General features: G+C 41.7%; 1 protein-coding gene across 2 annotated transcripts in view; it reads left to right on the forward strand.

Moving 5' to 3' along the window:
• agbl1 (AGBL carboxypeptidase 1) overlaps positions 1 to 18,039 on the forward strand; it is a 252,237-nt gene that overhangs the window by 123,229 nt on the left and 110,969 nt on the right. For both annotated transcript variants that reach the window (XM_072565137.1, XM_072565138.1), the window contains 3 exons: positions 3,422 to 3,566; positions 5,255 to 5,405; positions 11,941 to 12,121. In XM_072565137.1, the coding sequence (XP_072421238.1) occupies positions 3,422 to 3,566; positions 5,255 to 5,405; positions 11,941 to 12,121 (477 nt within the window). The remainder of the gene's footprint in view (positions 1 to 3,421; positions 3,567 to 5,254; positions 5,406 to 11,940; positions 12,122 to 18,039) is intronic.

An 18,039-nucleotide genomic window follows, 5' to 3' on the forward strand; every position in this document is an offset into this window, starting at 1 on the left:
AGTTTATTGATAGGGTCTTAGAGATTCTAAGTAAAGAATAGATATTAAATTTTAGAGAACACTGGTTTGATCTGGACTGAAGGTTTACTTTGCTGTCTGGGCTGCACATTTCAGGAAGGATGTGAAAGCTTTAGAGATAGTATGATAATGCCTTTAAGAATAAGGGACTTCAGTTATATAGATAGACTGAAGTCATTGGAACTGTTTTTCCTTGAGAAGAGAAAGTTGAGAGGAGATCTATTAAGGTATTTCAAAATGATGAGGGGCATGGACAAAGTAAACAGGCAAAAACTGTAGGAGGCTATTTGACCCATCATGTCTATGCTGGTCTGCTGAAGGAGTACTGGGGAAAGAAGAAGTAGACACAGATTTGAAGTAATCGACAAATGAAGTAATTACAACAAGAGGAAAAGTTTCTTTCATGAGGCGAGAGGTTGGGATCAGAATCCACTGTCCGGGAGGCAGGGTCAATTGAGGTCTTCAAAGAACAATTGGATCAGTATCTGTAAAGGAATGATCAGCTTTACGAACAAAGACAGTGGAGGACCAACCGGTGAAGTTCTCCTTCAGCAGACCAGCATAGACAAGATGGGTCAAATAGCTTCCTACAGTTTCTGACTATTTTGTGATTCTGTAATGGTGATACCGACCTGTTTATTTGGATTGGTTAATGCCACTGTTAAATAACTAGTGGTGTCAACTGTACACATTATGTATCCATCTACTAATCTTGGAGAATATCATCTCTAACCTGAAATGTAAAAAATATGCAAAAGCCACAAATGGCCAGAAAATGACTTCCTGTGTGAGTGAGGGAAATGCTGAGTTTATTTTTTGCCATCTCTGTCTCTGTGAAATAATCCCAGATATTCCGTGATTTGGGATTTGGGAGGGATTTGAGTTTAAGTAGTAACATTTCTTTCATTTTAACTAGATTCATAACTTTTAAACATATGGCATTGTTCTAAATTATCTTGATCTATTTGTGTCTCCCGCAGAAGTCCATTAGATATGAAATATTCTTAACATTTAATGAAAGCATTTTAAATGCATGGTGTCATGATGTTCTGGTTTAATACCTCTGTAAGAGAATGGAATATTTAATTATTTTTCACATTGTTGCTTGCTATGGAAGTGGAGGAATATTCATTCCTCTCCGAAGGGTTTAAGCTAATATTCTGAGCACATCAACAGTTGTCAGTATCTGATATCCTTGGATCACATATAATCACAATGTGATGATTTCTCAAAATGTAGAACCTGAAACGGTCTTCACTGCCACTTTATTTGTCAGAATTTAATCTTTTCATAATTGCCTTTGCAATTTTTGCTATATTTTAAAATTAGAAAGGCATTTTAAACAATTTTAATCTCTAACATTTTAGAATGCAAAATGAATGTTTGCTCAAACAAAATGTGGGTAAGAGGCAGCATTTGAATTTTGCTCAGGTGCTAAGCACATGTGTGCATGCAAATGCAATGTAGATACTTGTGAAATAATTGTGTGTGATGCAGATTTCTGTGTAACATCATTACCATTCAGAATGTACTAATGATACTTGCATTCATTTGTGAAGTGAGTTCTCCTTCAATGTGTTCTTGGGATCCTTGAATCAATGCCTCGAGTAGGAGGTGCATGTGCTGCTGCCTTGTTGGTGATCCTTTGTACAACTCAATGGTTTGCTAGGTTACTTGATCAGATCAAACCATTTATGGTGGCACGGTGGCACAGTGGTTAGCACTGCTGCCTCACAGCGCCAGGGACCCGGGTTCAATTCCCGACTCGGGTGACTGACTGTGTGGAGTTTGCACGTTCTCCCTGTGTCTGCGTGGGTTTCCTCTGGGTGCTCCGGTTTCCTCCCACAGTCCAAAGACGTGCAGGTCAGGTGAATTGGCCATGCTAAATTGCCCGTAGTGTTAGGTAAAGGGGTAAATGTAGGGGAATGGGTGGGTTGCGCTTCGGCGGGTCGGTGTGGACTTGTTGGGCCAAAGGGCCTGTTTCTACACTGTATGTAATCTAATCTAAACGTAATCTAATCATAAAGAATCAACCACACGATATTTGTCTGTTGCAGGCCAAATCTTTTAATGTGGAATATTTTAGTGAACTGGTTAGATTTCTATGATGGCTTTTCTGGTCATTTCATTTCTGGGACCAGCCTATTACTAAATGGAGTATATTCAATTTCACAACATGATGTTGTGATAACATCTCTGCGTATTCCACATACAGGCACGGTTCCTATCTGTATTTTATAATTAGATGCAAAATCCACAGAGGTGTGAAATGTGTAGTATACATCTTTGAAAATATACAGACATGTGTATTCTGCATGCAGGAAGTACACATTTGTATATAAGGCTTTTCTTCTGAAATGGCATTTCTGTCACCTACAATCAGACCCTACCACCAGAGATATATTTCCCTCCCCACCCCAATCAGCATTCCGCAGAGACCATTCCCTCTGCAACTCCCTCATTGGCCCCCCCCCCCCCCTCCACCGTGCACCCCCCAAACAACCCACCCTCCACTCCTGGCACCTTCCCTTGCACCACGAGAGGTGGAAAACCTGCACCCACACCTCCCCCCTCACCTCCATCCAAGGCCCCAAAGGATCCTTCCACATCCGGCAGAGATTTTCCCACACATTCGAACACCTCATCTACTGTGTCTGTTACTCTCGATGTCATCTCCTCTACATCGGGGAGGCAGAATGCCAACTTGTGGAATGTTTCAGGGAGCATCTCTGGGACACAAGCATCAAACAATCCCACCTCCCTGTGGCTGATCACTTCGACTCCCCCTCCGACTCCGCCAAGGATATGAAAGTCCTGGCTCTCCGCCCTCGTCAAATCCAAGCCATCCAATGCCTGGAGGAAGAACGCCTCATCTTCTGCCTTGGTACCCTCCAACCACACGGCATCAACATCGACCTTAGCAATTTCCTCATCTCACCTTCCCAGATCCAACCCTCCAACTTAGCACTGCCCTCTTGAACTGTCCTACTTGTCCACCTTGCTTCCCACATATCCGCTCCACCCTCCCCTACGATCTATCACCATCACCCCCCAGCTGCATCTACCTATCGCCTTCCCAGTTATCTCACTCCCTGCCCCACTCACACCCCATCCCCATCCCCATCCCCATCCCCATCCCCATGCTCCTATTTATCTCTCAACAGCTCCGCCTCACCCCCACCTCTCTCTCATTCCTGATGAAGGACTTCTGCCTGAAATGTCAATTCTCCAACTCCTCGGATGCTGCCTAACTTGCTGTGCTTTTCCAGCACCATGTTTTCAACTCTTCTTGTGAAATGTGATCTACCAGATTGACAGGGATTGAACTACAGCACATTTGGCAAACTAGGACACAGTGGATTTCTTGTACAGGTAACAGCTGAATATTATTCTGTTTCCTCAGAAACCATTATTGCAGATATAATGCAGCTACAAGAGGGAAGAAGGAAACATCATACTATACCTTGACATTCACCATCACTTTCCTACACTCGAAGGATGTCTGCTACCTGGCATATCACTATCCATACACCTACTCAACACTAATGGTATGTATGGAAAAGTACTGCAAAGTACCATAGTGACCACATCTACAGAACAGTCTGTCCCATATGTAACATGACCAGCCAAGACAGTCCAATAATGAAATCAGTCACAGGTTATTATAAAACACCACAGACAGGTTTTACTTTTGCATGTGGGCTTCAGGACATTGAAATTGATTTGAAATAACAATCGAAGATCTGCGCTGTGTGCTAAACAGTCAGTCTCTTGCAATTTTCTCTGAATTGGCCAATTAATTGCCAGAGGGCAGGCTTGCCATCCAATTAAGGATGATGAGCAGACTCTTCAGGAAGGTCCAACCTCCCTCTTGACTCTGCTGCAATATGGTTTTAGCTCGAAGTTTTTAAATGATACCCTCTGAAAATCAGATTCCATCATTTATCTCATAAGTACATTGAGCCCTGAGTAACTGGAAATATTTTTAATCATTTGCAAATGTGAGTCAGAACGATGTGAGAGCAGCCTTTATTTTTACAAAAGAATTTGTTACAGGTGTACTTTAAATTAGATTTCACTGCAAAACAAAATTGGATTTCTTTCTTCATGTAAAATTATATCGAAATGAAATCTAATGCTGAGTTTGTTTCTCAATAAAAAATTTATGTGAATAAAAGGACATTTCAGATCGTTCCACTTCATGGAGACAAATTATTCTGAATCACTTATACTATGCATTGCTAATGTAGTCAGGATATTGAAGTTGGTCTTTTTATTTCTATCTAAATAATTTTAGGAGTGGTTATAAAATGAATTTGCACCACATTATCATTTGATCTCTAACCAAAAATAAGGCCTAAATTTAGACACACCGAGCACTGGGGCAATAGAGAGATCAATGTTAACACAGTTCACAGACCTCATTGCACCAATCCCCACCCCAGAAGGTCACCTAGTTCAATTTAACTGACAAAGAAATTTGCATTTAGATAGCAACCTTCATGCCCTCACAATGTCTCATTGTACTTCACAGTCAATTAACTACTATTGAAGCGTAATCACTGTCATAGAAAAAAATGGAAACCAATTTGTACACGTCAAGATACTACAGCAGGGAAAAAAAAATAAATGATCTGTTATTTTGGTGTTGGTTGGGGTATAAATTAGGGCCAGAGGCACTGGGAGGATGCTCCTACTCTTTTCTGAATAACGTTGCAGGATTTTTAAGCATACAAATCGGGCCTTGGTTTAATCTAGAGGCACAACACAGGCAAGTCTGCTGACCATCTTCATTCAGCTACAACCGTTCTTCTGGCCGATGATAACTTCTTTCCTTTGTCCACTATTTTTGAGTTGGGTTGAGTTTGTCAGCCATCAGTTTCCCTGCTGCACATCCTCAAATGGTCTTTTGTGAGACTAAGTCAACAAATCACCATTGGATCATCTCTCACATGATCACCATTATGTGAGGAATTTTCAACTTGCAGCTTGGGACATGTTATGAGCAGGAGGAGTTGTGAATAATATTTGTTCCTCAATAATAAGCCAAAGACAATCGCATCATTCATAATCACAACGAGATCACTTTCTCAATGGTCTTTGGTGCAAACTCTTCCTGCAGCAGTTTCACTTAGTTGAAGAATGATTGGAATCTGAAGTATTAAAAAACACAAGTGAACAAGAAGGTCTAATGCAATACATTAATCTCAATATTTCTTCTCTATCCATGTTTCAGACTCACCTGCACCTCCTCGAGGAGTCACTGAATCCTGATCAGGTTTACTTCCGGCATCAGACATTATGTTCTACATTAGGGGGTAACAGGTGCCCAGTGATCACGATTACTGCTAGTCCTGGAGCTCAATGTGAACAGTTGCGTCAATTTTGTAAGTTTTCTTTGCTTTTATAAAGAACTGTTCCTAAGTTGATGCATTTTATTGAGGATGAAGGATGATTAGATCGATTTGGTGCATCTCAACAAATGGGTGGGTTACTTAGTTTGCACTGTACTTGGCATCGCCCCCTATCTGCAGCAGGCTGAATTTCACATTGGCGATCTTGAGGTGGTGGAGCAGTGACAGCTGCTGGTATCACATCCACCTGATACCCAGGTTCGCTGAGGGTCATAGGTGAACAATATCAGGTAGAGGATGGCTTTTAGCTGCCCACCCACCACACTCCTCATCCCCTTCCAAATGCCAAGTTCATCAAGGAGATACACGGGAGTCCCTTTGAATGAGGGACCCCGTAGAAGACTGCCAGTAACTTGACAGAGTTTATTCTTTGGGCTCCACTTGTGGTGCGCTCCCTGTCTCCTCCTGGGACTGGAGGCTGGCCCTCTCTGGCCTTAGACTGTATTGAGACAGAGATGAGAAGGTGGCAGGACCTTGAGCTCCAATTTTTCCATTGGATTAAATGCTGCCACCACTAAACCTGCCTTGGCTAAAGGCACTAAATTCTACTCAATAGGTTAAAAAGCTGCCTGATGCAGGCTTTGTATAAAATGATATGGTAGAGGAGCATCCGAGGAGCAGGAGAGTTGACATTTCTGGCATAAACCCTTCATCAGGAAATTGGAGGGGGAAGGGGGCTGAGAGATAAATAGGAGGGGTACAGTGCCTTATCCTCTGCCATTTCTGCCACCTAAAATCAGACCCCACCAACAGACATATATTTCACTCCTCATCCCTATCTGCATTCCTCAGAGAACATACCCTCTGCAACTCCCTCATTAGGTCCATGCCCCTGCCCTCACCAACTCACTCTCCATATCCAGCACCTTCCTCTGCCACTGCAAGAGTTGTAAAACCCACGCCCTCACCTCCCGTCCAAGGCTGCAAAGGATCTTCTCATATCCGGCAGAGATTTTCCTGCACATCTGCCCACGTCAACTACTGTGTCCATTGCTCTCGATGTGATCTCCTCTACATCGGGGAGACAGGATGGCAACTCAAGGAGCATTTCAAGGAATGTCTCTGGGCCGACCACTTCAACTCCCTCTCCCACTCTGCCAAGGCCATACAAGTCCTGGGTCTCCTCCATCACCAAATCCAAGCCACTGATGGCTGGAGGAAGAACACCTCATCTTCTGCCTTGGGACCCTCCAATATACAGAAGTAACATCGACTTCACCAGTTTCCAAATCTCCCCTCCCCCCACCTCATCTCCGGTCCAACCCTCTAACGCGGCACTACCCTCTTGACCTGTCTTACCTGTCCATCTTTCTTCCCACTTATATACTCCATCCTCCATCCTGACTTATCACAATAACCCCCCAAATGTATCCGCCTTTCACCTTCCCAGCTAGCTTCGCCCCATCCCACCCCACCCCCCTATTTATCTCCCAGCCCCCATCTCCCTCCACAATCCTGATGAAGGCCTAATGCCTGAAACGTTGACTCCCCTGTCCCTTGGTTGCTGCCTGGCCTGCTGTGCTTTTCCAGTGCCACACTTCTTGACTCTGACTCTCCAGCAACTGCAGTCTTCACTTTCTCTATGATATGATAGAGGTACTAGCAAATGAAATGAGTGTAAGTATATTCCATAGTCCATTAGAAGATAAAGATAACATATAGCTGGACACGGTGAGGTAGAGAGATACGCTGATGTATCGGGCTAGAGCGTCTGTGGAGCACAGGAAGTTAGACAAACAGTGACAGGAAATGTGTGCTTCAGTAACATGAGGTGAGTGCATGAGAGTGTGAGTTAGAGGAATTAGTTGACACAGTAAGTTAGAGAGATTGAGTAATGCAGTGGGTTGGTGACACTATTATACAGACAGTTAAAAAGGGGCTGTGTGATATTGTGATTTAGTAACCTACCTTTTTTCACTTGAATCCAGTTAATTAGGTTCAATATCATCTTGGACTGTGGCAGTGAGCTTTTGCAGTAATTTTCTACATGGACAAGAAAAAATGAAGGGTATAGATAAGGTGAATAGCAAAGGTCTTTTCCCCACAATGGGCAAGTTCAAACTTAGGGGTCATATTTTTAAGGAGAGAGGAGAAAGCTTTAGAAAGAATGTGAGGGGCAACATTTTTATGCAGAGTAGCTCATACGTGGAATGAACTGCCAGATGAAGTGGTGGATATTACAGTTACAGCATTTAAAAGACATTTGGATAAGTACATGAATAGGAAGGGTTTGGTGGGATATGCCCTAAACACAGGAAAATTGCATTAGTTTGGCTTGGGTGGACAAGTTGGACCAAAGGGTCTGTTTCTATGCTGTATGACCCTATGACTCTATGACCCTGTCTTTGGTGGTTTGGCTGATTTTAGCTGGACATTGGTTAGCGTTCTTTAATTGACTTCTACATTTTTTAGATTAGATTACTTAGTGTAGAAACAGGCCCTTCGGCCCAACAAGTCCACACCGACCCGCCGAAGCATAACCCACCCATTTACCCCTTTACCTAACACTATGGACAATTTAGCATGGCCAATTCACCTGACGTGCACATCTTTGGACTGTGGGAGGAAACCGGAGCACCCGGAGGAAACCCACGCAGACACGGGGAGAATGTACAAACTCCACACAGTCTGAGTCGGGAATTGAACCCAGGTTTCTGGCGCTGTGAGGCAGCAGTGCTAACCACTCTGCCACCGTGCCGCCCAAATTCTGGGTAAGAGACAGGGTGAGGAAAGTGGAATAAAGTTGGAGATACTTTCTAATGAAGCATAGTGTTGGGTTAATTTTAGGAAACTTTGTTTTGCATCTTACTGTCTGATCTTATCCAGCATTGATTGATAAGAGAAACTCTATTATGCATCTAACCTGAGCTTGTGTTCTTGTCACTTAATGCTGATAAGGGTTGCCTGAAGTAGAACACATTCCATTCATAGCAGGGTGATCTGTCACCTGTTGGGGGAATGAAAACCTTAAAGGAAAATTTAAAATTTGTTTCCTTGTTTTTACTTCAAATAATTTTTGACAGTAAATTGTTTTAATGTATGATTGAGACCATGACCACAAGCAATTCACTGGAAAATAGCTATCAAATGTTTCACAGAATTTGTGGCAATTTTTACACAGATGTACTTCCCGCTGACTTTATGTTATTGGCTCTGTCTGAGTTCTGGACCTACCATTATTTGTCTAATCAAAAGAGTTGTTACCTTCTGCAGCAGAGTTTTATAAAACTGCTGCACATTTGTACTTTGCCTTCCCCACTAACTCAATTTTTGCGTTGCTTTGTTCGGAAAATTGATATTCCAGTAACAATGGTGTGACTGAAATACAAAACCACCTGCTCCTTCAGTCAATCTCATTTTTCTCTGCTTGACTTCTCTCCATTTTCTCTATCACTATAAGACTAACAGCAGTTACTTTTTGTTAATCTCATTCAGAAACGCTGAACCCCACAAAACACAGAGACTGCTTAAACAATTATATCTGTATCATCAATTTCATTAGACTTTGTACTTCCAGAAAATTGATTTTCACTCTGCATCTGACCTCCTTGTTTACTGAATAAGCATTGAACCATAACAGCCTCAGCCACTTGGGATGTAATGCATGCAAGTTAAGGATGTGAAAAGTAGAATTACTAAGGAAAATTGTGAGTTTTATTATTAACATAAAGATTTAAGCAAGACCAACTGACCAATGTCATAACTTTCAGTAATTGTTGAACACCATTTGTTTTGTATCCAGTGTGGTAATACAAAGCTTGGAGGCTATATAGTACAGGGGACATGGAATCCATTCAGCCCATCTTGCCTATTTAGATTAGATTAGATGATTTACAGTGTGGAAACAGGCCCTTCGGCCCAACAAGTCCACACCGCCCCGCCGAAGCGCAACCACCCATACCCTACATCTACCCCTTACCTAACGCTATGGACAATTTAGCATGGCCAATTCACCTGCCCTGCACATCTTTGGACTGTGGGAGGAAACCGGAGCACCTGGAGGAAACCCACGCAGACACGGGGAGAATGTGCAAACTCCACACAGTCAGTCGCCTGAGGCGGGAATTGAACCCGGATCTCTGGCGCTGTGAGGCAGCAGTGCTAACCACTGTGCCACCGTGCCGCCCATCCCAATAACTCATGGATGCCACCGGTTCTTTAAAAGATGGATCCAATTAATTGCTTGGTATTCTTGAACTTAAACATTGCTAAAAAGAGACACAAAGTTAAACTTCTTGTCTTGCTTTCATCAGGACTGGGACATTAAAAAAGTTTTGAAAGGGAACACCACTTTATGCAGCATGAGAACAATGTCCTGATAGATTGGATCAAGGTTGATATGGAAATGATACTGGACCTGTTAAGTGTCTATCTTAGCTAGCTCATTAATCTCACACTGGCAGGTAGATTCTGATTGGTCAGGAGAAAGTGTGGACTGCAGATGCTAGAGATCAGAGTCGAAAAGTGTGGCGCTGGAAAAGCACAACAGGTCAGGCAGCATTTGAGGAGCAGGATAGTCAATGTCTTGGGCATTCCTGATGAAGGGCTAATGCCCAAAACATCAACTCTCCTGCTCTTCAGATGCTGCCTATCCTACTGTGCTGTTCCAGAACCACACCCTTCAACTCTGATTGGTCAGAGCATTGCCATGGTGAATGCAATAAGGATTGACAATATCCATAATCGTTTTCAATGAGAAGTGTACAATGTATACACAAAGTCTTATTTTGCCTCCACCAAACAGGTGTGTGGATATACATTGCATCATAGAACCCTTAGTGTGGAAACAGGCCATTTGGTCCAACAAGTCCACACCGACCCTCCAAACAGGAACCCATCCAGACCCATTCTCCCACCCCATTACTCTGCATTTATTGCTTCTAGCACATGAAAATGAATTTCACTGTAAGCCTGACTAATAATCTTAAATTAGTTTCTTGTGTATGTCTGGATTACTTAGTTAAATGTTGTCCCACAGCAGAATTGCATCTAATGCTGTATCCTGTGTTCTGAGTTTTCCAAGCATGGACTGGTTGGTTTAGTACAGTTGGTATGCTGCCCAATACAGAGAGTAAAAACGATATGTTATTTGATATAATCCATGAGTTATTGGGATGTATAGTCCTTGTGCATAGCACCATGCAGGCATGAAAACTCAGATGCCACATTACTCAGTCTTACAGTGGCACATTGTCTCTTTAGCTTGATGGCAGCATCCTGATAGTGGAGAGTACCACATAGCTAAACATTTCCACTCCTCTGCTCATTTCCCCATTGCTCTCTAATTTCATCACCTTCAAGTAGTCATCCAGTTCTTAATTGATAATTATCATCTTTACAGAAGTAATATTGATGCCATGTAAAGTTAAAAGTGAACCCCTGACTTTGGCCAATAACGCGTTAGTTTTTCATATACCTCATGCTCGTTTTGGAAGCTGAATTGGCGAAAACCGTGCAGTGCGTTATTTTTTACACCACTTTTCTCATTTCAAATGGAAGTAACAGACAGCCTCGGACAAAAGTTTCCGGCTGGATTCAGGACCATGGCCAGCAGCCACAGGGACAGCGTTGTTATCAGCAGTTGCTAAGATCTGGCATGGATTTTCACCCCTCAAAAGTTGACGCCCAAACTTTTGCCTTTTGGTCTCAACAGCTTGACTTTTCCCCACAGTTTGTAAAGTATCCGCGAATTTGCTTCCACTGTCCTTTCTGGAAATGCTTTCGAGATTATCATAATTTGCCGAGTAAAAACGTTCTCTTCATTACACCTCCGGCTCTTTTGCTAATTACTTTCAATCTGTATCTGACTTTCAATCTTTGTCAGTGGAAGCAGTTATCCTTATTTGCTGCATCAAAAGCCTTCATGATTTCAAATATCTCCATTAAAACCTTCCTTAACCTTCTCTGCTCAAAGGAGGACATTTTTTTTAAAATAAAAAATGACTTATTTATAGGGAGCGTCTATCACCTGAATTTTTCCATCTTCCCTTTCTCTAAGTGGCGGAAGGGGAATGTAACATTTGGCTTGGTTGAGCGAGGGCATGGGGCAATTCAAGTAAATATTTCAACCTCTTCCCTGGCTCCTAGAAGTCAACAAATAATCTGGAAGAGCCCAGCTTTTTTTTTTATCAGACTAAAGTAATCATTGCCAAACAAATTGCTGGAAACAGTGGAGGTTAAGCTGGTCATTACGGTTTTAACATTATATATTGGTCCGGGTACTCAAAGTATGATGGGGCATTACCAAAACTGCACCTACCTTTAAAACAAACTCTCACGATGAATTTGGCTGGACTAGACCACCAGATTGTCAGTAGAATAGCGAGTTGAAAGTCCAGTTGGCAGTGTGTTGTGCAAAGGAAATGTATCCACTGCCATCCATGTCTGAGATAAGGTGGATTAGACACGTTGTTTTATACCTACAAAATTCCAGGAAAAGATTTTTGGTAATGAAACACAACTGGAGAGTAAAAGGGATGCTGATTAGTTACCCTACTGTATATCACAGGGAATCGGCAGTACGTGGTGCTAACAGCCCGAGTCCATCCAGGGGAGAGCAACGCCAGCTGGGTCATAAAGGGCACACTGGAATTTCTCATGAGCAATGATCCCATTGCTCGCAGTCTACGGGACTCCTACATTTTCAAAATCATTCCCATGCTAAATCCTGACGGGGTCGTCAATGGCTGGTGAGTAGAAGTAACAAGGGTAGGATTTGTTTTGACCCATTTACTATTTTAAAAAAGATGAATGTTCCCTTCTGTGATTCAGGCACAGTGTTTGAAACCGTCTCATTAAAATATTTCTTGCGCGCTTCATATGACAGACATTGTCTGCATCTCCCTTAAAAAGGCTCTCACGATGACTTTGGGATTGGGGAAATTATAAGAGTGAATGTTTCCTTTTCGGTAACTTTGGTTCACAAAGTGAGTTAAGCATGGTTTGATAAGGACAAATTCATTCTGGTACTTGGTATCTCTGGGGAGGCTAGTGACTGAACCCGAGATGGAAATATCAGTTTAACAAGATTAGTTGAGTCTAATTGCTGAATGGAAATTGGGACCAGCTGGAAACAGTTGACAATGTTTGTAGCCAGCTGACTGGGGGCCTTGAGGTACATTAGCACTGTCCCTACCTCTTAAACCAGGACACCTGGGTTCAAGTCTGGTCTGCTCTAGGAGCATGTAATGATATCTTTGAGCAGATTGATTAGTAACTATCTGATCAATTTCACTTAAATACCAGTTCACTGCTTGGAGCTCTTGTGGTGCCGTGGTAGTATCTCTACTTTAGAGCATGGGGTGCGATGTTCAAATCCCATCTGCTTCAGATTGTATTATAATATCCCTGGGCAGGTTGACCGTTCTAGTTGTCATTTGTTGTTTTGAATCCAACTAATGGAAACCAAATCCCAGGCCCCCAATTCTCCCACTGTCTCAGCTCTATGTCTATGTACCGGTGAGGATCTGCATGATGTTGTGAGCTCAATTCTGAAAAACTAGTGACAAAACAGAGACGTGAACTGCAGCTGTGTGTTTCAACTTTTATTTGGAAAAGCAGTGATGCAAGGAAGTAAATTAAACATTACATCATCAGATAAATGGGAAACAAAGAATATTAACATTTCTATAGCTATTATACACTTAAATTACACCACATTCCAAAATGTACATGTTTTCTGCCATAATTCAGCCTAACATAGTCAAACTTGTCAAAAGTTAACAGTTTTTGGGACTAATGAAAGTATAGGAGTGTCTGTTTGTTTGACCCTGACTTTAATTACACATACAATCAATCTCTGGATTGGCAACAGGTTATTTTCTTGAGTCTGTTTGGAAGTGAGAACACAATGCAGCACAATGTCCAATAGCCATTCGTAAGTATGAGGAAATGTTCATTGTTGGATCTTTAAAATTAACATTAATACAATCGTGTGTGGGATCACGTTCCTAAGTATGAATGTTTGTAAGTTGGACGTTTGTAAATTGGGGAACCCCTGTACTGAGTTAAGCATGATTTAATGACAAATTAATAGATTGTGTTTCATCTCTGGCTCTTGGTGTCTCTGGAGAGGCAAGTAACTGAACCTCAATTAGTTCTAATGTATACTGGAATTTTACAGCCAATTGTGCAGTGATTTCTGTCATAGGCAGGATATTGATGAATGTTAAGTAGGATGATGAATATTTCAGCACTGTTAAACTGCAAAATAAAGGAAATGCTAGAACAATACTAAAGAGTGTGAAATGATGAATGCTGCAGCTCTGGGGAATTTATTACTATGACTAATTATGGGTGCACTCTGGGCATTCCTCTAGTCCAGTTCCCTTCATCACTACCTCCAATCCGCAGGGGACAAATCTGAGTCAACTTGTTCCAAACCTGGTTTCGGTCGGCATCCTGGATCTTAATAGATTACCCAAGGTTTGGTAGGCACTTTTGTTCTTTGTTCTTTTCATTAATTCACAATTGCCTCTTCCTCACCACACAAGGTGCTCTTTGAATTCTCTTTCTCACCAGAAGCAAATGACATGTTATTTGTACTCCATTCAAATTCCTTATTGCTTGTTCTTTGATGGAATATTGGCCAACCCTATTTGCCCTTCTACTGAATGGCTCACTAGGCCATTTCCGAGGGCAGTTAAGAGTCAATCACATTGTTGTGGATTTGGACTCTCACTCGGGCTAGATTGGGTGAGGGTGGCACATTTTTTTTCCTGAAAGGCATTTTGAAGCTGAATGGGCTTTTGCAACAATTCTTCAAAGCAGTTATGGTCATGGTTACTGAGATTAGCTTTATGTTCTTGATTTATTCCTTGAATTTGAATTCCACTGGTTGCTAGTGAGGGATTTGAATCTATGTTGCCAAAACATTAGTCTATGCTGCTAGTTTATTAGTCCAGCAACATTACCAGAGCATTACCATCTCCCCAGTTGCCAAAGTTAATTCCCCTCAAGTTGCAAGCAAAAGATCTTGAAGGCAAAATAAGCTCCTAAACTTTGTCTGTGTCCCTTAATCAGCAACAGTTTCTTTATTATGCTGCCACTTTTGCAGAATGATAACCCTAGCTGCAGCAACATGTCAATGAAATTATCCCTAGTTAGAGACAGCTGATCACAGAGTGGGGACTTGGTGCCTGATTTCAGGTGCAGGTTGAATCTCTAGCCATAAGAACTTATATTTCAGGAGTTTGGTCCATTGTCTACAGCATTACGTACATCAGCTCGATATCTGTGGATGCCTCATTCTAAGCTGTTCTGAGGGCAGTTTTATTTTTGGTCAGTTATGATTTGCTATTTCCTCCCACACTCAAAAGCAGGGCGAGGACACAGTTCCCAGGTCTCCTTCAGCCGATCCAGAATCGAACCTATCCTGAACAACTCGCTAGGTGTTTAGCCAACTGAGTTCATTGTTCCCCTAAACTTGATAGGAATTCCATTCATTGTGCTCCCATCACTCATGAAAGTCCATTGAGTCGTATGATTTGATAAAAAACTGAAAGTACTGCAGATGCTGTAAATCTGAAACAAAACTGGAAAATCCCAGCTGGCCCACAGCACCCCTGGAGAGAAATCAAAATTAACTCCGAACTGGCTTCTGAAGAAGGGTCATGGGACCTGGAACGTTAACTCTGATTTCCCTCTCTCTACAAGTTCTGCTGGACCAGCTGGGATTTCCCAACAGTTTGTGTAATATTAGATACTTCTGTACAGTTACAGTCTGGAGCATAGCTCCATTGATGTCTTTCCATCCCCTCATGCTTGTCAATAGTCAGGAGCAGAACCACTGTATAACCAGAATCTATCCCAAATCATGAAATGACTCATTAATCAATGTTTAGCTTGGTTCATGTGGTTGTTGATGTGGAGTCATTTCAAGGTGAATTACAGAAATTGAAATTAGACTTCCAATGTGATCATGAGGCTGAAGGGCCCCTTTCATTGTATCACAATTAATTTAGAAATTATTTCAGGCTTATTATAAATTGTTAATGCCAATCCAACTATTGCATCGAAGGCAGCAATCCGTGACTATCTTTTTGCCTTAAATGTTGAGATTGAAAAAAATCAGGTTTCGGGCAAAGAAAATGGTGATCGCTTTTCACAGATCATTAAGAAATTTTTCATTCTGTAAGTAAAATTCAGATTAATTTACTTTCTTTATCTTACAGTTATAAATATTAAAGTGCCCTCAGCAAACACTGCTCCAGGTCTCAGTGATCCTGCATCGCTGTTTTTACAAAGGCAAATGCTCAACCCCACAATTTATTCTGTGACTTGCCTATCAGTTCTGTACTCAGAATAAGTCCTTCGCTGTCATGTGTTGACATATGTAACTCCTTTGAATGAAAGGAGATTTTTCATCCCAATATAATCTTTAACTTTGTAAAAGTTTGTAATGACTGGATGGATGCCTTTTTTCCTTTGGTTGCCTCATCAAATTTATTTGGTTCAATTGCTCTGTGTTTGATTCTGTGAATCTGTTGATTGTTCTCTGCTCACTAAGTTTGTTTGGTTAAGGCTGTGTGCAGCTGCAGAGAAAAGTAAGCAAATCGGTAAGCCAGCTGCTGCAAGCATTTTAGAGCACAGAGTAACATCTGCTACACTTATTGAAGTAAGTATCATTGCTGCAAAGCTCTGAGATTTGAAATATATAACATACCCAAATCCCTTGGTCACTCTCTGAAGGTGGCTCTGTGGGATTCTCTTGTTGCTCATGTTACAGCAGTCACTGCTTTTTTCAGGATTCTTATCCTTCCAAATTCCCCAATGGCTTCAACTAGCTCTGTATCTTTCCCCATTCCTAAAACTCAGATCTCGGCGTTACACCAATTCTGTTTACAATCGAGCCTTCATCTGCCTGGGCTTTAGGTTCTGGACTTCTTTCCCAAACAGCCTACCTTTCTCTGTCTCTTTCCTACTTTTCAGCATATTTTTACTTGGCTCAGTGCACATTTTGTTTCATAATGCTGTAGAGTGTTTTACTGTGTTAAAAGTGCTATATAAATGTAAATTACTGTTGTATATGAGGTGCTTTCAGCGGATCTTGCAGCAAAGTTATAAGACGGTTAGAAGTATGATCTTCTCAGTCTCGTCTACGTCCACCTCATCCTCCCTTGATGTTCTCTCCTGAGGCATCCATGCCTCTGTCCCTGGAATCATAAATACAATTTTAGCTTCCTGCTCACACATTCACTGATGGACTGTCATGGGCTTCACTTCACTTACTCTTACTGCAGTTTGAAGATGGTGCAGGCAAGTCATGAACCTTTAACAACATGAGGTTTCCTTGATTCCGCTGGAAACTGACCCTTCACGCTGCTCACACAAGAAAGATTTCTCCACTGTGGGGAATGAATGCATGCTATCTATCAATCAATCACTGCATGAAAGATAGAACAGATCGCAGTATAAATAGAACAAGTACCTGTGTTCACAGGTTCCTGATTTCTGTGAAAAGACTAATGTTTAATTATCAAGCAGTGAATGAAGCAACACACTGTTGAACAGCTGTTGTTAGTTCTGTTACACATGCCGCAGAGTCCTTGCCTTGCGACCATGGTCCCCTTCAATGAGATCAACATTAGCACGTAGTTCCTAATCTTTATGAAGCACAATAACTAGCTTCTACACTCTGTTCCTGCTGAATCATGTCCTCCTTAAATGCAGTGTGGTACCATATAGTGTGTATGGACTCGATTAGCAGTTACAGTGCTAAAGGAGACCATTGGGCCCCTTGAGTACAACACAGTAAGGAGGAGTAGGTTCACTTGTCTATTTCTGCTAGTGTTGTCCCTTTCTTCAGGAAGACCTTTCCATTATCCTCCACTGCTTACTCTGCATAAAGTTGAAACCAGGTACCCCACCCCCAACTCTGAGTACGACCTGTAATCCGCAGACAAGGAAAATGCACAGCAATAAACTGAGTAAAGTAGTCTCACACTCTCTCCAGACAAAAATTAACTTAATGTGAGCCCGTTATTTCTCCAAATGTAGACCGATGTTCACTGACTGATTGGAATGCTGTCTGAAAGATCAGACAACATACTGTCAGCTGTCTTAGGGATAGCCTGCAACTCGCTCGCACTTAGGAGAAACTTTTTTTTTGTAGGAAATCTAATCTAAAAACAAAATGTTTTGAGGCACTGTCCAGGGGAGTCATTGGAACACTATTACATGGGCACATTGTCTCCATTCCCATTCTTTCTGTGCAGGACACAAAATATTGGGCCACGTTAAACAAGGTAAAGAATCAAGGTAAGACTTCCATTAATGTAGATCATTTTACCACCATTAGACCTTTCAAATAGCTTTGAGCCAGTGAAGATGCTTCTGAAGGGTAGTCACTGTTGTCAGATATAACACAGCAATTAATCACATCTAGCAAGCTTCCACAAACAGCAATGTGGTAATGACCAGATACATCTGTTTTTGTGATAATTGAGACATAAATATTGGTGGAAAACTCCCCTGATACTCATAAAATTAATGTCATGGGATATTTTACAAGCCCTTGATAGAGTTCATCAATACTGCACTAGATAGTTATCATCAGAGCCATAGAGTTATGCAGTAAAGAAACAAACCCTTCAGTCCAACTTATCCA

Source organism: Chiloscyllium punctatum, chromosome 48 (assembly GCF_047496795.1).
Source record: "Chiloscyllium punctatum isolate Juve2018m chromosome 48, sChiPun1.3, whole genome shotgun sequence".
NCBI classification, from domain to species: Eukaryota; Metazoa; Chordata; class Chondrichthyes; order Orectolobiformes; family Hemiscylliidae; genus Chiloscyllium; species Chiloscyllium punctatum.